Source organism: Hemiscyllium ocellatum, chromosome 14 (genome assembly GCF_020745735.1).
Source record: "Hemiscyllium ocellatum isolate sHemOce1 chromosome 14, sHemOce1.pat.X.cur, whole genome shotgun sequence".
Lineage (NCBI taxonomy): Eukaryota > Metazoa > Chordata > Chondrichthyes > Orectolobiformes > Hemiscylliidae > Hemiscyllium > Hemiscyllium ocellatum.
Genome location: NC_083414.1, coordinates 14,005,394 through 14,031,318, shown reverse-complemented (window position 1 = coordinate 14,031,318; position 25,925 = coordinate 14,005,394). Strand labels below are relative to the sequence as shown.

Below are 25,925 nucleotides of genomic sequence, written 5' to 3'. Positions count from 1 at the left end.
TACCTAAAGGAGAATAGTAACAGCAATTTTTATCAAGAACAGCAGCTGATATAGTATAAGGAGCTGGAATAGCTGAGGAACACTGATCGTTGCAGATACTCCTGCAGCTCAATTCAGATGATACAACGGCATCACAATTACAATCAGAGGAGCCTGTTCTCTGATGCAAAACTCTTTTGCTGCCTACGTGTTTACTGGTTGAAACTGCACGATAAGCATGTCTTTGTTCAATTAATATATCAATAAATAATAATCCTCTTCATTACAGAGCTAGGTTTTGAGGCAGACCCACAGCTTTAGGTTTTCCATGGGGTCAATGTACTGTTGCCAAATGATCATCTTTGCTACCATCTCCCAAATGCTGGCTTTTAATATCCTCGATTTCACACAGGATTAACTGTGCACCCTTTTACATGTCTCTGAATTGATTTTCCCTCCCCCATTGGTTACTATGCCTTCAGTCTTGAGGTCCTAACCTCTGAAATTCCCTAACTAAGCACTGTCCTTACTTACTAACTGTAAAACCCACTCCTTTGACAAAGCTGCTCTGAAACCTTCATGTGTAGGTCTGTGTCACTGTTTCCGATTCCATTCCTGTGCAGAGTTCCGAGTCATTGCTTCACTTTTTTGTAAGAAGTGGATATCGTTGGCCATCCCAAGTGACTTGCTAAGACAGTGTCAGAGGACAGCAAAAAAAGTCAACCACATTGCTGTGAGTCTGGAGTCACGTTTAGGCTAAGTCAGAAGTCACACGACACTGGGTTATAGTCCAACAGGTTTATTTGAAATCGCCACCTTCGTCAGGTGAGCTCCACATCACATTTAAACTAAACCAGGTCATATTGACAAATACCCTTCCCTGAAGAACTTTTGAGCCTTTTACAATAATTGGTAGTAGTTGTGATGTCAGCTTTACTGAAACTAGCTTTATATTCCAGGATTACTAATTGGAATTCAGATTCCACTAGCTACCAGGATAGAATTTGACCCATGTTCACAGAGCATCACCCTGCATGCTATAAGGGAAGCAGCTATCAACAGGATAGCTGATGGGATAAGAATTCTTCCTCCAAGATGGTCATGTCGAGACCTCTTCTTGCTCTGACTATGTTGTACGTGCTCCAATAAAAGAATACAAAGACCTCCTCCATTTTTGCTTCTGACTGTGGTTAAATCAATCTTAGCCTCTGGATTATTAGAGCAGTGGCATTCCTATTACGCCACCACGATAATAAATACAAGCTGTAGTTGTACATTTCAGGAGAAATGTCTGTAATGTCTGTTTTTTTGTTTTGCTTCCAGGACGTTACATGGATAGCCTTTGTGTCTTATACCAGAAACCACTGCTGGAGTCAGGTACTCTGGGTACGAAAGGAAATTTTCAAGTTATCATTCCTCACCTTACGGAGTCCTATTCGTCCAGTGGGGACCCTCCGGAAAAATTCATTCCCATCTGTACACTCAAGAATTTCCCCAATGCTATTGAGCACACATTGCAGGTAATTAGAGAAAATAATTAATATTGTGTCAAAGGCCTTGTCTCCCAAGAACATTGTAAGCTGCAACATGGAGTGGAAACACTCTGAAGATCTGCTGCTCATAAGAATCTGTGTTGACTTAAAAATTAATATCTGCTGTGATGCTGCTCGTGGTAAGGGAGGAGACATTCTATTTACATAGTCAAGAATATTGTACCATCTGTGATACAATGATGCTGTTGTTGGACCGGGATGGTCACAGGATACCAGGTTATTGTCCAACAGGTGAAGACATCACCTGATGAAGGAGCAACACTCCAAAAGCTTGTGATTTCAAACAAACCTGTTAGATTATAACCTGGTGTCGTATGACTTTGGACATTGTAACATAGGCATGCATTGCCTTGTGGCTGTGTAGAAATAGCTGTGAATTAAACACTGGACAAGTTTATATTCTAGACTGTAGAGATCTTGGCTCCAGTACTGAGTATTCCGTTGTATGTTCCTAGTAAGGTTCTTTATCCTTCCCTATAAACTGTTATACTGTTGTGTGTAACACTTGGATGTGACAAGAGGAATGTAATCAACAGGAAATATGCAGCAGAGATGCTGTCTCCAACAATGTTAATGATCTGCCAAAGCCCTGTTGGAGAGGATTGAGCAGAATCTTAAGGATGTTTTGTAAGATGAAAGATATTTTTGCCTTGGATTGTGCAGTGTGTTTTAAGTGTCGTTAAAATGGAAAATTCTGGAAATATTCAGTAGACCTTGCAGCATCTGTGAAGCTAGAAACAGAGTTAACATTTCAGGCTGATGTCCCTTCATCCGAACATCATTGATCTGATTTTTTAAATTCCACTACAGCTATTGAGTATTCCCACTATTTTCTATTGTTTTTTATTTCAGATTTGTAGAAGCTGAAGTATTTTGCTTTTACATTGTTGATTTACTGTGGCTGAAAAAGTGAAATTACATTTTATCTACTTCATATTCTCTGCATTTACCTATCTTAGGGATTGAAAGATCTTTGTTCAATTTTCCAGCAAAGGCTATAAACCTTAGTAATGGTCATGGTTCTCAATGATTTTAAAGTCATTTAAAATCAAGCTTATACATTCTCTCACCTTTTGGAATTAATGGTCTAATCTTTTAAATCCCAGGACTTTCAGCAAAATAGCATTAAAGTTATGTCAGATATTGGGACTGGGCTAGGGAACATTTGATTGAGTTGCATTGCAAGCTATATATCCAAATATTGTGCACCAAAGATTGAAGGTGGGAAAATAAAACTGTAGTGACAAAGTCAGCTGGGTGGACCACATAAAAGATTACTTTCCTGATTGGACCAGATTAACAGCCCCCAATCAGGGAGCCCTTTCTGACAGATAAAAAACAGGAGAACCTCTTGTGGCACAGTGGTAGTGACCATCCCCTGGATGAGGGCAGCTTGAGTTCAAGTCTCACCTGCTCTAGAGGTGTGTAATAACATCTCTGAAAGAAAAATGGCCTAACATAACACAGACAACGTTTAGAAAACAAAACAGGAGGGTCAGAGGGTCTGTTCACTCTGAGAGCTGGCTCTGAGGAAGCCAGACCAGTGTCAAGCACAATGCAGATGTAAATTAAGGGTGACTTGGTGACGGGATACCGGCCTCAATGGAGTTATATCAAAAACAGTAGCACAAGGAATGGGCATTACGGGATTGAATGCAGTTGAGGAAAGAGTATATTGAAGAGTACGTGGCAGGATCAGAAAATCAGTAGACTCTGTGGAGTATTGGCTGTATGGCATTGTTTACATAGACTCTTTGATGATTAATTTAATATTGTTGTTGTAATGTGACTGTGTTTTCTATGAGTTGTGTTACAAGTTCACTATCCCCTGTTCACTGGCTCACACAGAAACTGCTAGACACAGTGTAAAGTCATTGGAAATTAACAAAATAAAACAATTAGGAGTTTCAGTAAGTTTTATGTGAAGTTTTAAACCTAGATATAGCTGGGGCTACATAATGTCATATGTGTATTAGAAAATGATTTACTGCACTATCAAATCTCCTGTGGGATCCCACAAAAGGAATCCAGACCTAATTCAGTTTTTAGTTGCAGTGAGGTCAAAAGACAGGTGAAAATTGAACTAGAGCATCCAAATAATTTACTCCCCTATTTAGTTTATACATTGGATGTTTATATTCACTATATATAACTGTTTATCCAAGTACATGTTATAAATTCTTACTGTGATGTCCCGTGTGCTGCTTCCTTCTGTGCAGTGTCCCTTTAGAACTAAAGAGGGCTCAGTTGAAAAAAAGATAATTTGTCTTCTCATTATGACTCCATCAAGTTCCAAGAAATATCCATTCAAACTGTGGTTGTTATTGAGGTGAGGAGTTAAGAAGCAGAGGATAAAAAAACATGAAATGCAGTGAAAACAACAAATGCTAGAGATCACAGCAGCTCAGACAGCATCCTTTAGAGCCATCTAGACCCAAGACATTAGCTTGCTCTCTCTCCATGGACACTGTCTGAGCTGCTGTGATCTCCAGAATTTGTTGTTTTCAGTACAGATTCCAGTACCTGCAGTAATGTACTCCTATGAAATGCAGTGACGTTGTTCAGCTTCTGTTTTCTGTTTGGCAGTTCAAAATACATTGAGAATATGAATAAGAGAAAACCAGAGAAAGGTTATCTCTTAATATAGCAGTTTTCTATTTGGCAGTTTTAGAATAAACGTTGGTGTTGAAACAGGTTTCTGAGAATAGAACAAAGACAGTGTTCCTGTATATATTGGACAGTTGGCAAGGACTGAGTATTGAATGCAAAAAGACTAAGGCATTGTGGATCGGATGCTACCTATTGCTCTTCTTTCAGTCTTGCCAGAGACTGTTTAAAGGTGTTGGAGAAAGGGTTCTCTCGGAATTCGGTGCCATTCGGATTATCACAACCCAGGAGAGAAAGAGGGTTTGTAATTACATGTTTTATCCAACGGTAACCAACATGTTGGACTTTGGATAGAGAATGGTTCCTGGTGAATATATTCGAGGGCTGACACAACTGAGTAGGAAGTGAAGGGTGCCACATTGCGGGGGCTGAGTGGAAAATAGCAGAGGAACAATTTTGAGACTGTTTGTGGTTTTACATTGTTGTGGAAAGCAATGTTTTTTAATCATTAGGTGTACCTTATATCAACTATTTAAAGTGAAATTTATCATTTTATTGGAAATACTGTTCACCTGTTCCATAATATTTGAATGAAGCTGATTTTCATTTGGTTTATTAAAGTAAAAGATTAAAAAGTGAAATCCTTCCCAGCAATGTTGTTTCTTTGAAATAGTGGGAATTCCTTTCTTTTTGAAAATGCTAGCAATCTCTATAGGATTATGCTACAACATCTACTTTTAGCATGTAAACAGCCCTTGTCAACTTGTCACACCAACCACACACTGATCAGGGGAGCACTACTTTAGTAGGTTGTAGGCAACTATTCGAGATTTACCAAAGTCAGTTCCATTCTTAAAATAATCATAGGAATTTATAATGTGCTTTGTTCTACCACATCCATATGGCTTCATCGTTATCTTTCCAGCACGGTAACACTTTTTTTGTTGTTTTGGTCACCCTGTGGCCTCCTCTTGAAGTTCTCCTGCGGGAGGGTGGAGCCCCATGTAACATACACACATACACATATACACATGCACACACGCATATACACACACACACACACACACACACACACACACACACACACTGATTAAGAATGATCAGCCATGATCATATTGAATGATGATGCAGGTTTGAAGGGCAGAATGGCCTATTCATGCACCTATTGTCTATTGTCATACACACACATGCACACGCGCACACACACATATACGCACAAGCATACACATACACGCACATACACGCACATACACACACATTCATACACACACATGCACACACACATACATGCACATACACATACACGCACACATATACATACATGTACACGCGCACACACACACACACACCACCTCGGGTTGAGGCATTAGAACACCAGCCAGGACCCCTTCGATCGACCAAGAGTCAGGACCCCATTGGTCAACTTGGAGCCAGGACTGTGTCAGTCAAATCAGAGTGTCAGTCGATGTCCAGCATCGCAGGAACCGCACAACATGACCACCTCTGGCTCCGGAGGCTGCGGACGCGGATGCAAAGGTGGCAGCAGTAAAGGAGCACGTTTCCAGGATCCTGGGCATCATGACTAGAGGAGCAGAGAGGGAACGAAGACTTTTTGAAGCTGTTTCAATTTTAGTAATATCAATTTAATATTAATTTATTCAGTATTTTACCATTTACACAATTTATTCAGTAACTCATTCTGAAATCCAAGATGGCATCAGAACATGGCAATGTTATTGACTTTTCACAGTACCCAGGTATAAGTGACAATATTAGATAAATCTAAATCTAAATCTAATGGAAATGTAAGAGGGTATGATTTGAGTTTAAAATGAGAGTGTCTTTGCATTCAAACATACTTGTGTAATGATCCATTCACTCTATAACTTATATTACCCACAGGTTATGTACTCTCCATGGGCAATTCCCTTGGTGATCAATTGGTTCATTTTAAATATATAAAATCTTAGTAATTTAAGAGAAATGGCATAGCCTTAGGGTAGGGGTGATTAGAAACAAAGCAATTCTTCATAAATAATTCATGTTTTTTTAATCTCTTCACGAGATTGACAAATATGATACCTCAAGTTGAAATCCCAACCAGCTCGGACATTGCATTACGTATTGGAAATAGTTTTACTTTATTTAACAAAATCACTACTAATGAAGTTCCTTAAAAAATGGTTGAGCTTCTGGTAAATATCAAAGATAGACATTCAAGCATTTTGTCACAGTATTTCAAAAAAGAATTTTGGTCTCAATTTATAGCAAATCATTCTGGAGCAAAAGGGAGTGTAATAAGATTTTAATTAAGATATAATTTATCTCTCTTCTTCCTACATATTGTGCAGCTGTGCAGCCACAAACACAGAATCGATGTTGGCCAAAATAGTTCTCTTTTACAATTGTGATTACACATTACAGCCAGAATACAACTCACATTCTGCTTTCTGCGTTTCTGACCCTGTTCTGTGCACTGAAGATGTCCTCTGGGCCATTTGATTAATGGAATGAATCGGAAGGTGTTGATTAAAAGGATTTCTCACCTTGTCACTTTGGACCCTTGCCTCAGGAAGAGCAGTGATCAACGTACTGACAGAAATCCAACATAAACAAATATTAGGACACTGCTCCATGTGGAAATACAATTAAACAAACTCTCAATGCTGGGAGTTTTACATTCCCCGTCACAAATACCGTACTTTCCAAAGTATGTCTCAAATTGCCTCCACACATCCACACCGTCATCTCATAATGATCCTTCATCTATTTTTCTCTACCGAAAACATCCCATTAAAATAATATCAGGCCAATATCTAAATATCCCAACACATGAGCTGTTTCTGAATTCTGCCATATAGTAGTGTCTGATTCCTGAAAATTCTTACTCCACCTCCCTCACCACCTCCGTCATTCCACTCCCTGCCCTCATGCACTCGTTTCTCTTGCCCTTTCCCTCCCCCATTCTCCCCCACACCTCAACTCCCCCCCCCCCCCCCCCCCATTCCAATTTATTAGCATTAAACTAAATCCCAATTCCTTCCTCCCCCACAATAGCATGACCATAACTCCCCAGTTGTCCTTCTGTGGTATTGTACCTGCTCTAGATAATCTCATTCTGATTGTGGGGTCCTGACCAATAACCAGCAGAAATGGACGAGTACCTAACTGCTTGTGTTGCATCCTCAGACAGAGGGTGCTTCCAAGTGTGACCTTCGTTTCTAGTTGTATGTGTTTTGTTGAGTGAGGCAAGGTTCCAGAAAAGGAAATAAGGCAGGGCAGGTGACTGAGGTGTCAATGGGGGAGCACTTTGGGGCCAGTGACCATAATTCTATTAGATTTAAAATAGTGATGGAAAAGGATAGACCAGATCTAAAAGTTGAAGTTCTAAACTGGAGAAAGGCCAATTTTGACGGTATTAGGCAAGAACCTTCAAAAGCTGATTGAGGGCAGATGTTCGTAGGTAAAGTGATGGCTGGAAAATGAGAAACCTTCAAAAATGAGATAATGAGAGACCAGAGATAGTATATTCCTGTCAGGGTGAAAGGAAAGCCTGGTAGGTCTAGGGAATGCTTGATGACTAAAGAAGTTGAGGGTTTGGTTAAGAAAAAGAAGGAAGCATATATATCAGGTATAGACAGGATAGATCGAGTGAGTACTTAGAAGAGTATAAAGGAAGTAGGAGCATACTCAAGAGGGAAATCAGGAGGGCAAAAAGGGCTAATGAGATAGCTTTGGCAAATAGAATTAAGGAGAATCCAAAGGGTTTTTACAAATCTATTAAGAACAAAAGGGTAACCAGGGAGAGAATAGGGCCCCTCAAAGGTCAGCAAGGCGGCCTTTGTGTGCAGCCGCAGAAAATGGGGGAGATAGTAAACGAGTATTTTGCATCAGTATTTACTGTGGAAAAGGACATGGAAGTTATAGAATATAGGGAATTAGATGGTGACATCTTGCAAAATATCCATAATACAGAGGAGGAAGTGTTGGATGTATTGAAACGCCTAGAAGTGGATAAATCCCCAGGACCTGATCAGGTGTATCCTAGAACTCTGTGGGAAGCTAGAGAAGTGATTGCTGGGCCTCTTGCTGAGATATTTGTATCATCGATAGTCACAGGTGAGGTGCCAGAAGACTGGAGGTTGGCTAATGTGGTGCCACTGTTTAAGCAGGGTGGTAAGGACAAGCCAGGGAACTACAGACCAGTGAGCCTGACGTCGGTGGTGGACAAGTTGTTGGAGAGAATCCTGAGGGACAGGATGTACATGTATTTGGAAAGGCAAGGACTGATTATGTATAGTCAACATGGCTTTGTGCGTGGGTAGTCATGTCTCACAAACTTGACTGAGTTTTTTGAAGAAGTAACAAAGAGGATTGATGAGGGCAGAGTGATAGATGTGATCTACATGGACTTCAGTAAGGCGCTGGACAAGGTTCCCCATGGGAGATAGATTAGCAAGGTTAGATCTCAGGGAATACAGGGAGAACTAGCCATTTGGATACAGAACTGGCTGAAAAATAGAAGACAGAGGGTGGAGGGTTGTTTTTCAGACTGGAGGCCTGTGACCAGTGGAGTGCCACAAGGATCGGTGCTGAGTTCTCTACTTTTTGTCATTTACATAAATGATTTGGATGCGAGCATAAGAGGTACAGTTAGTCAGTTTGCCAATGACACCAAAATTGGAGGTGTAGTGGACAGCAAAGAAGGTTATCTCAGATTACAACAGGATCTGGACCAGATGGGCCAATGGGCAGAGAAGTGGCTGATGGAGCTTAATTCTGATAAATGCAAGGTGCTGCATTTTGGGAAAGCAAATCTAAGCAGGACTTATACACTTAATGGTAAGGTCCTAGGGAGTGTTGCTGAACAAAGAGACCTTGGAGTGCAGGTTCATAACTCCTTGAAAGTGGAGTCGCAGGTAGATAGGATAGTGAAGAAGGCGTTTGGTATGCTTTCCTTTATTGGCCAGAACATTGAGTACAGGAGTTGGGAGGTCATGTTGCGGCTGTACAGGACATTGGTTAGGCCACTGTATGCAATTCTAGTTTCCTTCCTATCAGAAAAATGCTGTGCAACTTGAAAGGGTTCAGAAAAGATTTACAAGGATGTTGCCAGGGTTGGAGGATTTGAACTATAGGGAGAGGATGAACAAGCTGGGGCAGTTTTCCCTGGAGTGTCGGAGGCTGAGGGGTGATCTTACAGAGATTAAAAAAATTATGAGGGGCATGGATAGGATAAATAGGCAAAGTCTTTTCCCTGGGGTTGGGGAGTCCAGAACTAGAGGGCATAGGTTTAGGGTGAGAGGGGAAAGATATAAAAGAGACCTAAGGGGCAACGTTTTCACACAGAGGGTGGTACGTGTATGGAATGAGCTGCCAGAGGAAGTGGTGGAAGCTGGTACAATTGCAACATTTAAAAGCATTTGGATGGGTATATGAATAGGAAGGGTTTGGAGGGATATGAGCTGGGTGCTGGCAGGTGGGACTAGACTGGATTGGGATATCTAGTTAGCATGGACGGGTTGGACCGAAGGGTCTGTTTCCACGCTGTACATCTCTATGAAATCTATCAACCACGTTGACCTCAGACTTGGATGTGATATCTGCCTGGGGGTAGCAACAGTATGTACCATTGACTTTTAAGATAAGCACTAACTGTAAAGGATCTGGGAAGGCCACTTCAGGATCACCATTTTTACATTACAGTGCTACCACCAGAGTCATAGATCTAATCAACAAGAAAGAGATACTTGCATCAACTGAGTGCTCATTTGTAGTGTCTTCCTGTGTCATTTCAAATTGCTTAAGTGATTGACTAGAGACAATCATGGAAGCCATTTCAGGCCACTGTCAACCAATAAACAGCAGTAAGTTGAGCTTTATCTTTCTAATTCACTCACAAGTTGGGCCAGCATTTATTGCCCATCCCTAGTTGCCCTTGAGAAGGTAGTGCTGAGCTGCCTTCTTGAACCACTGCAGTCCACCTGATGGACGTAGACCCACAATGCCGTTAGGGAGGGGATTTCGGCCCGCTGACACTAAAGGAATATTTCCAAGTCCACCCTTTCGGGTGTAACCCTTCTTCAGGACTGGGGGGTGGGTGTAAGGGGAGGTGCAGGTAAAGTGGGTGACGGGGACAGGGTGGTGAAGTGGTATAGGTGGAGACAGGTAGAGGGTATGACCTGGTTGGTCAATGGTAGGAATGAATCCATTTGGTGGCTGGGAGGAGTGGCAGGAGAGGGGCTGGGAAGGGAGTCAGGGGATTGGAAGGGATGATCAGTATCTGAGGAATCGCAAATGGCATTGAACATTGTGCATCTCCCAATTCTGACATTACGTTGGAGCAAAGGTCATTGATGAAACAGCTGAAAATGGTTGGGCCTCTGATACTACCCCCGAGGAACTGCTGCAGAGATGCCCTGGCACTGAGATAACTGATTTTCTACAACAACAACAACAACAAAAACACCAGCCTTCTCTTTTTCTGCCAGATATGACTCCAACCAGCAGTGAGATTTCCCCCCTCATTCCTACTGAGCTGTTTTACTGAGATTCTCCGATGCCGCACTCAGTCAAATATGTCGGCCATTCAGCTCTTCTAGTCTGCTCAGCCATTGAAACAGAACATGGAAGATTTGCAGCCGGCCTTCGTATTGCTGTCCCATTGAAGTTATCAAGATGAAGGCAGCAAGCAAACATCTATTGATCCATGGCTTGAATGATCCAATGGTCATTACAAAATGTATTGTATCAATAACCAGATCAGCAGCCACATCAATTGCCCCCAACCCAAAGTAAGAGGTGCGACTGAAGGGAAGCACAGTTCTTTCCAGCTCATTCACCACTCACAGTGGCCTGGCATGTTGGTCCCTCAGCCCAATGTAGTGATCTCTCGGCCTAGCATAGTGGTCTCTCAGCCTGATATGGTGATCTCTTGGCCTAGCATGGTGGTCTCTTAGCCCAGTGTGGTGGTGCTCTCTTGGCCTGATGTGGTGATCTCTCATCGCAGTGTGGTGGTCCCTCAGCCCGATGTGGTGGTCTCTCAGCCCAGTGTAATGGTCTCTCGGCCCAGCAAGGCGGTCTCTCGGCCCAATATGGTGGTCTCTCAGCCCAGCTCACTGGTCTCTTGGCCCGACTTGGTGGTGTCTCAGCCCAGTCCAGTGGTCTCTTAGCCCAGCGCACTGGTGTCTCAGCCCGGTGTGTCCTCAGCATGGACTTGCAAGATTATTTGAGATGATTCCAGAGCTTTCTCTGGTCTCGAGAACATCAAGGTGAATACCGGTGCAATCTGGAGCCAAGACCCAGCGGACTGGAGGCTGGGTGCCAGTGTGGACTGGAGGCTAGGTGCCAGCGCAAATTGTTTTAGAAGGACTGATATTCTGAACTTTTTATGTTTCTATTTTCTAATTTATTCCTATGATCTGTAATATTGGACTTTTTAGTTCTTTATTTTTCTAATATTTTTTCCAAAGAGCTTGTACTGAAGAATCTGTAGCCTGTACCTAACATAGTGCCGTAAGTGGTGACTTGTTACCTTTCCACTGTACTCATCTGAGTACGTGTGACACTAAAGCTAATTCAGTTCAATTCAGTTCTTCATTCCTGATGCTGACAAACCCTGTTCCTAATTTGTATTGGGCTGCATCACAAGATACACTCACATCATTCACTGTTTTATTTTTATTGTTGGCTCTGTTGGCTAATGGCATAAAAATGGCAGAGCACAGTAAAGAAGGCATTCATAGAGCTCTCTTGACCATGTGATGTCTCAAAATGCTTTCACAGCTAGTAAAAAAAAATTATTTTCAATTTGTAGTCACTGTTATGAGGTGGGAAATGTGGCAGGCAAATTTGCAAGCAGCAAGCCCTCACTGACTGTAATGTGATGATGGACAGATAGTCTGTTTAGGATAGTGCATGTATTAAATGGGACATTGGGAATAACTCCCCCACTTCTATTTGAAATGGTGCCATTTGATCTTTTGTATCTGCCCAACCACGTAGATGGGGCCCCTGTTTAATGTACTTTTGAGAGTCTTTGATAGTCCCTGGCTTGATTTTTGGGCATTAGTCCTGGAATGAGACTTGAACCAGAACCTTGTAGCTCAAGGATCAGAGAGCTACCAATGTAGCTACAGCTGGTCTCTTATCAGCTGCTTAAACATTCCACCTTCCTGGCGTGTGGGAATGGTGGGAACCTAACTTGCCTTGTGTGAAGAAAACTGGACAGAAACATTTGGAAAAATCAACAACTGGCCCATGGACAGGAAGCTAATGACTCCTTCACTGCTTTTGGTTCACTCATTTGCAGTCCTTGAATTCCTGTTCCAGAGGAGACCTGACTGCATAAACCTTTAAAGGTCAAGTTCAAGAACCACTTCTTCCCTGGGGTAATTAGACTGCTGAATGGACCTCTCAAGGTTCAAACTTAATGTTGATCTTGCTCCTTCTTTGCAGTTATGACTCTGCATTGTGTTCTATCACCCTATGATCTTTGTATGATATGATCTGCTGTGCTGCATGCAAAACAAAACTTTTCACTGTACTCAGGTACATGTGACAACAATAAGTCAAACCAAATCAAGTTGTAAGGAGTTATGTTTGGCTGCAATCGCATTCAGGATCATTGGCAAATATTTGCCAATTTTTCTTTCAATTGCTGCATGTCTGGGGTATTGAACTTAAAGGGTAGTGTTGCTCTTAGAGCTCCATGTGTAGATCGGCCAAGAGCAGGAATGTCATCACATTAACATACGACCATAAGAATAGGAACAGGAGAATTCCATTCGGCCCCTCAAGCCTAATCTGCCATTTAATGGGATCATGGCTAATCCGACATTGCTCACTTCCACTTCCCTGCCCTTTCCCTGTAACTCTGTCTATCTCAACCTCAAGTATGCACAAGGACTGTGCCCCCACAGCTCTCTGTGACAAGGAGTTCCAAAAACTAACAACCCTCTGAGAGCATAAATTCCTCCTCATCTCAGTCTTAAATTGGTGCCCCTTTATTCTGAGACTGTGGGGAGGTGACAGCCTAGATGGTATTATCATTGGACTGTTAATCCAGAGACAAGGTAATGTTCTGGGCCCCTGGGTTTGAATCCCACTATGGACAATGGTGCAATTCGAATTCAATCGAAGTTTGGAAATAAGAGTCCTACATTGACCGTGAAACCATTGCCGATTGTTGGAAAAACCAATCTGATTCACTAATATCCCTGAGGGAAGCAAGCTGCAATCCTGACCTGGTCTGGCCTGGCCTACATGTGACTCCAAACCCACAGCAATGTGGTTGACTCTTAACTGTCCCCTGGGCAATTAGGGATGGGTAATAAATGCTGGCCTAGCTAGTGATGCCCTTGCCTTGTTAATAAATTTTTAAAAAGTGCCCTCTGGTCCTAGAGTTTCCTATGAGGAGAAATGAGCAGAGACTTTTATTGCAGTACCCTCAGACAAAGATGCTTCTAGAGATCACGCTGTGCTGTAACTATTAGTTTTAGTTGTAAATGACCCCACAAGAGATCTTCAGGTAAATGCAATAATTGTATATTCTGGGAAAAAAAGGACATTTTGTCAAAACTTGCATTTATTTGGACAGCGCACATAAATACCAATTTACGTCATTTGTATAGATAGCACAAACAATGTCTACAAAACCCATTGTAGTGGTCAGGGTCATCAGGGTATTCTACAAGTATCGTTACCCCCTCAGTCATTTTGACCACATCATATCACCATCTACAAATAAAGCTCAGGGGATGGAATTCAGAAAAGCCGAACCAAATGGCTTGGATCTTCAACCAGAGTGAGCATAGTGATTGTGTAAAGAGTTGACCCGAGAAGGATTCCACACACCCCCAACGATGGCACCAGGAATGAAGCACGCACACTTGACTTCTCAATGATGCATTTGGTCATCTCCAAAGCCCTCCAAAGGTGCTCTTTAAGATGACAGAAACCACCCACAGGTAAGTCTGCTTTGAAAACAGGAACTAGTCACAGGAAAGCTGTCTGGGTCAGTACTTCACTTCGAAGCAGGTTATTCCATTTACAGGCCACCATTAATGGGCTTCTCTAAAGTGTGCTGTCTTTTCTGAGTGTACTTTGCAACCCTTTTTACTTTTTTGACTAGTTTATAAGTAGGAGGGGAAGAGTGTTGAGTCAGGTACATCCTCAGGATTATCTTTGTGATTGTTCCTGCACCAAAATAGCTTTTAAAAACAGAGATAGAACTGAAGATCACAGCTACACTCAGCCGGATATAGGGATTTGATTTGCTCTGACCAAAGACTCAGTAAATTTGACTAAAATTCCTTTTGAACGGTGTACATTCCGATAGTTATGATTGGCTTGTCCAGAAAAAATGAACATCAGAATTGCATTGAAGCAGCTTATAAAGCAATTAAGTGCAAGTAATTCAATACATGACTGGAACTCTGCTGAATTTCTGTGTGAAATAAGCACCCCTAAAGAGTCAGTGATGGTGGTGAGGTTAGGCAGGAAGGCTGTTGTTGAAGGTTTTAGTGAACACTGTTCCTCCACAAGCTTGCTGGTCCTTGCTGTAGATATAGAAATGTAGAAACTAAGAACAGGAGTAGGCCATTCAGCCCTGCAGGCCTGCTCCACCATTCAATATGATCATGGCTGACTCAATCCCCTGTTCCCACTTTCTCCCTATACCCTTTGATCCCATTAACCTTAAGAACAATATCAATCGCCTTCTTGAAAATATTTAAAGTTTTGGCCTCAACTGACTCAGTGGTTCGTACTGCTGCCTCTCAGTGCCAGGGACCTGAGTTTGATCCCAACCTTGGGCGACTGTCTCTGGAGTTTGCACATTCTCCCCATAGCTGTGTGGCTTTGCTCCGGGTACTCCGGTTTCCTCCCACAGCCCAAAGATGTGCAGGTCAGGTGAATTGGCCATAGTGTTCAGGGATGTGTAGGTTAGGTGTATTAGTCATGGTAAATGTAGAGTAGGGGAATGGGTCTGGGTGGGATACTCTTTGGATGGTCAGTGTGGAATTGTTGGTCCAAATGGCCTGTTTCCACACTGTAGGGATTGTATGATTTTCTGTCACAGAAAATTCCACAGGCTCACCCCTCGTGGGGTGAAAACATTTTTCATCTCAGCAATGAATGGCCTGCACCATAGGTGCTTAACCACAGGTACTGGGCATCCCAGTCATCAGGACCCATCCTTCCTGGCTTTACCCTGTTAGAATTTTATAGGTTTCTATGAGATTCCCCACCCCTCATTCTTTTAGATTCCAGTGAATAGAGTCTAACTGATCCAGTCTTTCCTCATATGTCAAGTGGAGACGGTAAAAGGAAATTAAGTGAAATGCATCAATTTTTTTTTTGCGAAGGTATCTGATCCCAATGCATTCAACATGGCATTTAGAACCAAGTGCTAATGTGCATTCAGTTTCCCAGGGAATGATAGAAGGCTCACCTCCACTGTCTGGGTGAAGACATTTCCCACAGAGACCATGTTTGTAACATTATTTTTTAAAATATTTTGCAAGTCCGTGCACGAGAAGAGGAATGTTTCTGTATTGTGTGAAAGCTGATATTCCTAAGAAGCCACATTCAATTGGTTCCATGTGACAATGGAATGCGTTGGTCAGGATGGTTTACAAGATGTGGTGTTGCTGGAAAAAATAATGACTCGCTGGTGAATATTTCACAGTCAGTTGTGGGTACCATGGCCTGGAACTTCACCAGCAATGCCATTTACACACTTGGCCTAGCTTGGGTACTTCTCAGCAAGGGCTGGCAGCCCTCTTGCCCTGTAATTACACAGAAGCTCCCACTTCTGTACCAACAGAATGTGCCTTGAGTTCTCCTCAGCAAATAGGCTTTCTGTCAGGTAATGAACTGGAGTTGAAACTATTGTTCAGAGTAAATGTTAACCATTATCTTTTGGTCATTTTGTTGTATTGTTTACATATAAATTTGTCTCTGTTGGTAGCGCACTTATCTTAAATGTGGTTGGGTTCCATTAATTAACTACATCTTCTCAGCTGACTCTTCAATTCAGTGCTGGACAATCAGACGTGGCATTCCTTAATGAGGTCTTAAATCGAGGGGCCCATTTTTTCATACTGATTGATATTAATAGCCCACCTATAGAATCTAAAAATACATTTAAAGTCCTTCTGGTCTTCTGAAGACAGGTGGACTGACCATTTGTAATGTTGATGTTTGTCCTCCCCTCCTGCTCTCTCAAAATGACCTTTTTAACCAGGCATGGTGGCTCAGTAGTTAGCACTGCTGCCTCAAAGTTCCAGAATTCCACCTGGGTTCGATTCCAGCCTTAGGCGTCTGTCTGTGTGGAGTTTGCACATTCTCCTGTGTCTGTGTGGGTTTCCTGTGGGTGCTCCAGTTTCCTCCTACAGGCCAAAGCTGTGCAGGTTAGATGGATTGGCCGTGCTAAATTGCCGGTATTATCCAGGGACGTGTAGGCTAGGTGGATTAGTCATGGGGAATGCAGTGTTCCAGGAATAGGATAGAGGGGTGGTTCTAGCTGGGATGCTCTTCAAAGGGTCATTGTGGAGCTGATGGGCTGAATGGCCTGTTTCCATACTGTAGGGATTCTATTCTATGAAAGTAATCACACAATGATTCAATCAACTTGGAGTACATTATAAGAGATTTGATAGGAACAGGAGGAGGCCATTCAGCCCCTTAGAGGGAGAGTATTATCTTTCATTTACATGGTCAATCTTAACCTGAGTTCATCTACCTGCCTTAGACAGGGACATGAATTATGAAACTAACAAAAATCTCAGTATTGACGTTCTCAGTTGACCTGTAACCTCAAAAATGTTTCTGGGAGATAGTTCCTGATTTCCCTGCATTTTGTGTGAAGCAATTCCTTCTGAGATCACCACTGAGCAGCCTAACTCGAAGTTCTGTCTGCACCAAAGGAAACAGTTTCTCTATATCCACGCAGCACACATGTTCTTTATTTCTAGATTTGGAAGATAATTTTTTTTTGGACTCATTTGTTCCTTGTCAGAGGGTGAGCTGCAGAGAATTCAAACATAATTCAACCGTAGATTTGTCTGAAGTCAGACTTTTCGATTGAACTAATTCAGTTGCTCTGGCTTTCTTTATATAGTTCATGTGTATGTGCTGAGGGATTTGTTGCAGTAATTTATACAGCATCAGCAGTTTCTCACGAGGCCCTAAAATATATGGCTTCAATCATTGTTTCTGAAGAAGGAAATGCATACCGTTCCTGCCTTAGACCGCAGTCACTGCAGGCTGTTTTCCCATTTAAAGAGAAAAAATAAAAACACAGCAACAATAAAATCTAAACCGAACACTGGTGCTAGCTCACCAGTAAACTGCTTACTCCTCTGTCCACTCACAGGAAGGAATGACACCCCAAGCCCATGGCTTTAGCCATGCCCACGGAAGACCTTTTTAGAACGGAGATAAGATGAAGCTTCTTGAGCCAGAGAGTGGTGAATCATTGCCACAGAACGCTGTGGAGGCCAGGTCATTGAGTATATTTAAGACAGAGATAGGTAGATTCTTGCTTGACAACGGGATCAAAGGTTACAGGGAAAAAAGCGGGAAAATGGGGTTGTAAAATGTATCAGCCACAATCGAATGGCAGAGCAGACTTAATGGGCCGAATTGCATATTTTCTGCTCCTACGTCTCATGGTCTTATTCATAGACGTGGTACGTTACAGATCCTCGCCTTTTCTTCAGTGGAGTTTATGACTGGCATCAGATATTCCCTGACATGTCTCCCGTTCTTCCCAATGGCAAATGCTTTCAGGTAATTTATCCAGAGAGGATGCTAATTTCAGGCCTAAGCATGTAAGCATCTGAAACTTACCTGTGCTTCCCCTTGCTCATTCAGAAATAGGCAGCAATTTAACATCGGAATTAGGAGCAGGCATAGGCAAGTCAGCCCCTTAGGCCTGCTCCACCATTCGATACGATCATGGCTGAGCTCATCTCAGCCTCAGCTCCATTTTCCTGCCCACTCTCCATGACCTTTCAATCCATTATAATCAGAAATTGGTCCATCTCCTCTATCAGTTTATTCAGTATCTTCTTTAAATTTAAACCTGAAGAACTGTGGAAGCTGTAAATCAGAAAACAAGAACAGAAGTTGCTGGAAAAGCTCAGCAGGTCTGGCAGCATCTGTGAAGAGAAATCAGAGTTAACATTCCAAGTCTGGTGGCCCTTCCTCAGAACTGGTGGTAGCTAGGAAAGAGAAGGTTTTTAATGCAGAAGATAGGATTGGGCAAGAGGGTAAAGAGCAAATGATATTTGGAGATAGAGCATAAAGAGAGAGAAGGCAATGGGACAGCCAAAGGAGTGGATAACGATCCAGTTGGGAGGATGAATAACTACTAATGGAGACTGTTAGTGGCTAACAATAGGTAATGTGTAATGGCAGACCTGGTGTGTGGGGTACACAGACCTCCCACTGTGGCCTAACCAGCATTTAACTATTCTCCTGCTCTTCCATTCAATACCTCAACAAAAGGAAGCATCTCAACAACTTTCCGTATCACCTGGTCTACCAGTCGTGCCACTTTTAGGGACCTGTGGATATGTGCTTGAAGACCCCATTTCGTCTACCCCTTTCAGAACTCTCCTGTTTACTATGTAACCTAAATGCATAACCTCACAATTCTGCGGATGGAATACCATATGCCACTTTCTGCTTACTCGACCAAGCCATTGTTATCTTCCTGCAGTTGATAGTAGTCCTCTTCATGATCAACCACCCAGCCAATTTTTTGTGTTGTCTGCAAATTTCCAAATCGTGCAACCCACATTACAGTCTAAATCATGACTCAATCCACAAACAGCAAGGGACCCGATACTGAGCCCTGTGGAACACCACTGGAAACCACTTGTGGCTGGTGTCTGGAATGTGCTGTCTGAGATTGATTGACTGATTTGATTCTTGTCACTTATACCTAAGTAAAGTGAAAAGCTTTGTTTATGAGTAGTACAGCCAGCTCATGGTAAGCAAGAGCAAAAAGATCAGAGGGTGAAAAAAACTTGGACAGAGTGGGGCATACAGGATGTGCATGAAGCAAGATCACCATGAACAATATCAAGGATATTTGAAGTTAGAGAGTCCATTTATCAGTCTAATAACAGTTGGGAAGAAACTGTTCCTGAACCTGTTTGGTGCATGTATTCAAGTTTCTGTATCTTCTGCCTGACTGAAGAGGTTGTAGGAGAGCATTACCGGGGTGGGAGGGCTCTTTGATGAAGTTGGCAGCCTTTCTGTGACAATGAGACGTGTAAGTGGAGTCCATGGAGGGGAGGTTGGCTTCCATGATGGTCTGGGCTGTGCACACAACTTTCTGCAGCTTCTTATGGTCCTGGGCAGAGCAGTTGCCGTACCAGGACATTTTGCAACCAGACAGTATGCTTTCTATGGTTGTAGTGGAGGTGGGTACAATCATGGCATTCAAAAGGGAATTGGATAGCTACATGAAGAGAGAAAATTTGGAGAGCTACTAAGAAAAGACAGGAGAGTGGGGCTGGCTGATTAGCATTGACAGAGACACATGATGGGTTGAATGGCCGCTCTTAGTGTTGGAATCATTGTGTGATTCAATATGATCCTTCTAGATGAGTAACCAGACATTAATAGAGGCCTCAATTGCCCTGTTAAATTATTTTTAAAGTATTTATTCACCAAAGTGTACTGAAATGTTATTACCCATCTCTGCAGTAGGTGGGACATGAACCTGGGACTCTTGGCCTAAAGGTAGGGACACCAGCACGGCATCACAGATGTCCCTGCAAGTTATTAGAAAGTGCTTTCATAGCCAGCATTCATTGGCACTGGCCCAAGGCCAGTTCAAGGAGTTTGACCACTGCATTCTCAGCATAGCGATGGGCAATAAATTGCACTTGCCAACGTCAGCTGCATCATGGGTGCTTTTAAAAGAAATTTCTTCCTTTGCACATTTTGTAGCTCATTTCTAAAGTGCTGAAAATGGTTCAGGATGTGGAGTTCCTTAAAAATTAATTTTGAACAATAAGCAGGCTAAAAACTGATTTTCAATTGAGAATATCTTTGTGGAATTTGAAAGTAAAATATGACAGGGGCCTAAACCATTATATTTCACATCTCAGCTGAGGATTGATGTTGGAACAATACAATATCTAATGTTTTAAAGGAGAGATAATGCTAATCCTGGTAATTATACACCTGTTACTAGAGATGATGTGCAATGGTACTGCCAATTGAACTGGTAATGAAGCTGTTGCAAAATCATTAGGTTCACTGCTCCCTTTTAGGGGAAGAAATAGGATCATAAAATGTTGGAGCAGAAGTAGATCATTTGACTTATTGAGTCTGCTCTGCCATTCAGTGAGATCATGACTGACCTGAGAATCCTCAACTCCATTTTCTTGCCTTTTCCCTATAATTCTAGAGTCTCATTCTGATTAAAAATACAGCCTTGAGTATGCTTAATGATCCAGCCTCTACAGCCCTCTGTGGGAAAGAGTTCCATAGATTCATCAGCCTCGGAGAAGAATTTCTCCTGGTCTCTCTCTTAAATGTGTGGCCTCTCTTTATTCTGAGATGGTGCCCTCTGGTCCTAGGCTATCCCACCTCTTAGCAGCAATTCTGTCAATGTAGTGATTGGAACCAGGTCGGCTGATCAATATAAACAGGGGATTTTAAAAAATAGTATAAAGAGGAGATTTGGAATCTCCACAGGTCAGGGAATTGACTCAGTGCTGGTTGGGCTACAGGGAAGGGGGAAGGGGGAAGGGGGACCTGATTCCCGAACCGGCTAAATAATATATCCTGTTTGTTCTTAAATTGGTATTCCTCCTTTATTGATGATTGATTTCTAAACTGCTGGATCTATCCAGTCAATGTGCTTCAGCTGTAACGCAGTTTCCATGAGGGAGCTGTTGTCTCACTGGCTGATTACAGCCTGTGTGTTACTCTTCTTTTTACTTTGAGAAAAGGACTACGTTGATTTCATGACAGGGCTTAGCCCTTGCATTCTGGTTTCGTTTTGTTTTGGAATGTTTTCACTTGGTGTTTGGACTGAGCCCTTCTAGATCAGCTGGTCCTGTGGAAAGGCCTGGCCTTTTGTTGGTGGACTAGGCCTCTGTAAAGACTGTGTGTATGTGCTGGAGTGTGAGCATTTGCTGCATCGTAGGGTTCGGGAGTGGACCAAACTCCTGTGAGTTAACTGCACCTTGAAAATGTACTGTGGTCCTATGAGTGGGCCTGGTTCTCTTTGGATGGGCCAGGTCTCTATGGAGACTGAACACCGATGTGTGCTGTGCATTTACTGCCTTCAGGAGTGGACACTGCCCTTGATTGTGGACTGTTTTTTGGCAATGGATTCTGCAGTTTGAAATGGTCTCTATTTTAGATTAGATTAGATTACTTACAGTGTGGAAACAGGCCTTTCGGCCCAACAAGTCCACACAGACCTGCCAAAGTGCAACCCATCCATTCCCCTACATTAACCCCTTACCTAACACTACGGGCAATTTAGCATGGCCAGTTCACCTGACCCGCACATCTTTGAACTGTGGGAGGAAACCAGAGCACCCGGAGGAAACCCACGCAGTATTTTAGACAATGTACTTTGTATATTGGAGTGGATTCTGGTCCTGGGGATGAACTCTACACTTGAATTGAACTGTTCATGATAATGAACTCTGTACCAGAAGGGACTCTGTTTGTTGATTGACTCTGTCTTGTTGCTTGTGGGGTTATCACCTGCACTGTCTTTTTGTGTCCGCGGGAGGCTCGTAGATTGCCCTGAAACCTGTCACCCTGAGAGCTGGAAAGTGGGTAGGCCATCCTGTGAACCTGAAGGTGGATAGGCTACCCTGAAAGCCGGAGGGTGGATAGGCCATCCTGATGCCAATTGCCCTGAGAGCCAGAAGGTGGGTAGGCTGTTCTGAGTGCTGCCTTCCTGAGAAGGGGTAATTGGGATGAACTGTCCTTGAGGCATTGGAAGGTGTGTCAGTGGCTGAGAGCCAGAAGGTGCATAGGGGCAGGCTGAGATCTGGAAGACTTGTCGGTTGCCCTGCACGCTGTTGTCCCTGGGGAAGGGATGGGCTGTCCTAGAGGTGGCTGGAAGTTGTGTCAGGGCAGTCCACAGGCCCAGGGGTGTCAGGGTGGGTGAGAGCCAGATGGTACATATGGGCCCCCCCCCCCCCCTCATTTATCTCTCCACTCTGCAGGCACCCTGCCTCCCTTCCTGAAGGGCTTTTGCCCGAAACATCGATTTTCCTGCTCCTCGGTTGCTGCCTGACCTGCTGTGCTTTTCCAGCACCACTCTAATCTAGACTCTGGTTTCCAGCTTCTGCTGTCCTTGTTTTTACCCTGTCCTCAGTGCTGTCACCCTGGGCAGAAGTGGCCGGAAGGTGCAAAGGGTTGTTAGGAAAGCTGGAAGGTGGGTAGGCTGTCCTGATCGCTGTTGACCTGGGGAGGTTTTGGGGAAGCAAGATGGGCCGAGAGCCGGAAGGGGCATGGGCGAGCTGCTTTGTGGCCAGAAAGTGGGAGGAATGGGTATGTTGTTGGGGGTGTCTGTATTCTATATTTTTTTTATTTAATTGGACTGTCTTATATGTATTTGTTACTGATACATGATGACTGAAAGTGGGATTTGAGGTTTGTCCTCATTTCCCTGAAAACTGATTGAACAGTGGGGTTTGCTGCTCCTCTCCCTTGTAACATTCTGTTTCTGTATAGAGCTGTTAATGTTTATTATTTTAAATAATATAGTTTTCAAAACAAAATAACATTAAATGGGATTTTCAAAAGCAATATGGTTGACTCTTAACTGCCATCTGGGCAATTAGGAATGGGCAATAACCAGCCACTGACATCCTCATCATCAGAATGTTTTTTTTAGAAAGGTAGCCTAAATGTGCAGTACCCATCAAATGCCTTCAAGAAATCTAAATACCCACTGCTTCCCCTTTACCACCTCAAAGAATTCTAAGAGCTTTGTCCTACATCTCATTGTCCCATTCATAAATTCATGCTCACTCTGCTTGTACATATTATGCATGTCTAAATGCTCTGCTATTAATCCTTTATAATACTCTAATGTTTTCCCAATAATAGATTTTATGATATCTGGCCTATACTTAACTGTTCACTGTCTCTTTCCCTTTTTGACTAAGGGTGCTACATTAGCAGTTTTCAAATTCTTTTCCAATTCTCCAAATAGCACTTTTCTATAACTTGAGGATTCCTGGGAGATTACTACCCATACAACCCCTGTGTCCATAGTGATTTCCTTTATTATTCTAGGATGCATCCTATCAGGTCCAGGGAACCTTTTGGTCTTTTGTCCCATTAGTTTTCTAACCAGTTTTTCATTGTGTATATTTTCCCCTCTTTTTTTAACCCCCTAGATTACTTGGAACTTTTGGACCAATGCCAAGTATTTATTCCACTCCTTCGCCATTTCCTGATCTCCCCATTATTTCCCCAACTTCAGTGTTTAATGGCTATAGGTTTACTTTGGCATCATCCTTCCTTTTGATATATATAGAGAGACTCTTGCTGCCTGTTTTGACATTACTTGAAAGTTTACTATCAAAGTTTACTTTTCTCTTTATTATTTCATTGGCTGTTTTCTTATGAGTTAAAATGCTCCCACTCTTTTGGCTTACCAAAAATCTTTGCAATGTTCAACTGTTTTAAAGTTGATGCTATGCTATCCTTTACTTCTCCATTTAAACATGATTGGCTTATCCCCTTCCTAGAATCCTTCTTTATCACTGGAATAAATCTTTAAGAGCCATTAAACTTCTGCCAATCTTTGCTGCTAAACTCCTTTCCCAGTCCACTCCAAACAGCTCTGTCCTTATTCCTTTCTAATTACCTTCATTTGGATTCGCACAGTTGTTTCTGACCCAACATGCTTCTGCTCAAATCTGATTGTTAAACTCTACCCTTTTATGGTCACCATTTTCTAAGGGGATATTTTACTCTGAGATCACTTACCAAACCTGTCCCATTACAGATTACCAGATCCAAAATAACTTGATCCTTGACTGGAGCAATAGCATATTGTTCTAGGAAATTGTCTGTAGTGATTGTAAAGAGGTCAGCCAGGTGGACCTCATAGAATAAGTTCCCTGATTAGGGCTGTTAGTCTGGTGTGATCAGGGAGCCCTGGCTGACAGATATAAATAGAGTGTCAGACATCCTTTTCACTTTGAGAGCTGGATCAGTGTCAAGGACTTTCCACGTGTAAATACAGGGTGACTCGGTGACGGAATACCGGCCTCTGGAATTATTTCAGTGATGACGAGAGTGGGATATGCTAATGAAGAAATTTGCTCACAACAAATTTGCTCATCTTTGAGTTGGGGTTAGCATTTCTGGCATCATGCCCTTTATTTGGAAAGCTTGATTCATTCAATCCTGCCGTCAAAGACTGGGCTCAATGTGCTTTTTTTTCTGGGCAAATTATTTTGAGGCAGATAGAGTCATAGAGATATCCATGCCGACCAGATATCCCAACTAATCTAGTCACAACTGCCAGCACCCGGTCCATATCCCTCCAAATCTTTTCCATTCATATACCCATCCAAATGCATTTTAAATGTTGCAATTGTACCAGCCTCCACCACTTCCTCTGGCAGCTCATTCCATACTCATACCATCCTCTGCATGAAAACGTTGTCCCTTAGGTACCTTTTATATCTTTCCCTTCTCACCCTAAACCTATGCCCTCTAGTTCTGGACTCTGAAATGTAACAAGTAATTCTCCTATCAGCTTGTGGACCTGTCGCTCTTTCAGTTGTTAGAAGGTTAACTTTCCCTGGGGCTCCAGATACTAAAGACTTTCAAGAGTTGACTGATTTAGTTAAGGGATATTATGACCTGAAGCCTCCTCTAATACTGAGGTACTATCAGTTTTGCTCGGCACTTCTAAAGCCAGGGGAATCTGTATTGGGCTTTTTGATTAGATTAAGATGACCGACAGAAACATATGACTTTGGTTTAACCCTTGATGAGATGCTGAGAGACCATTTGGTGTTTGGGATTAATGATGTATCCATGCTAAAGTGCCTATTAGTTGAAGCAGAGCTGGACTTCAAACAGGCACTACTCCTGGCTTTATCATTGGGAAAGGCAGCAAGTGAAGCATTGGTTCCCAGCTTTGATCTCCATGTCTCTGTAATGGCTATATGTTGCTACCCATTTGCACCAATGATACCCTTGTTGTTGCAAGTACAATATGCTTTAAAATAGATGCCATTAGTTTCCCTTTTTGACCCTAATGACTGCTGCTTTTCCCTTCCTGACACACTCTGGGTTACATTATGCTAATAGCTGCCCTGTATTGTTCCATATCCTTTTGCTTTGTAAGTCTACATTTTCATTCTCCAAACTCCTCTCCCCGCCCCAGCACTCCACACTCCAATTAGTTTAAAAGCACTCCCTATGGCCCTAGTATTCAATTCACCAGGACCTGGTCCTAGCACTGTTCAAATGAAGCCCATCGCACTAGAACAGCTCCTCTCTACACCAGTACTGGGAATTCAGTGATGGTAACAATATTTAATGTCAAGGGCTGCTGGTTAGATTGTCTGTTATTGGAAAAATAACATTACCTGACATTTGTGTGATGCGAATGTGACTTGTCACTATCAGCACAAGCATGGATATTGCCCAGATTTTGTTGCATTTGAACATTCACTGCTTCAGTGTCTGAGGAGTCATGAATGGTGCTGAACATTGTGCAATCGTTGGCAAACATCCCCAATTCTGACCTTCTGATGAAGG

The 25,925-nt window shown here is 42.6% G+C and overlaps 1 protein-coding gene across 1 annotated transcript in view; it reads left to right on the top strand.

Moving 5' to 3' along the window:
• Positions 1 to 25,925, top strand: part of uba1 (ubiquitin-like modifier activating enzyme 1) — a 290,553-nt gene that overhangs the window by 52,674 nt on the left and 211,954 nt on the right. Inside the window, exon 15 of the mRNA XM_060835388.1 lies at positions 1,303 to 1,499. Coding sequence (XP_060691371.1) covers positions 1,303 to 1,499 — 197 coding nt within the window. The remainder of the gene's footprint in view (positions 1 to 1,302; positions 1,500 to 25,925) is intronic.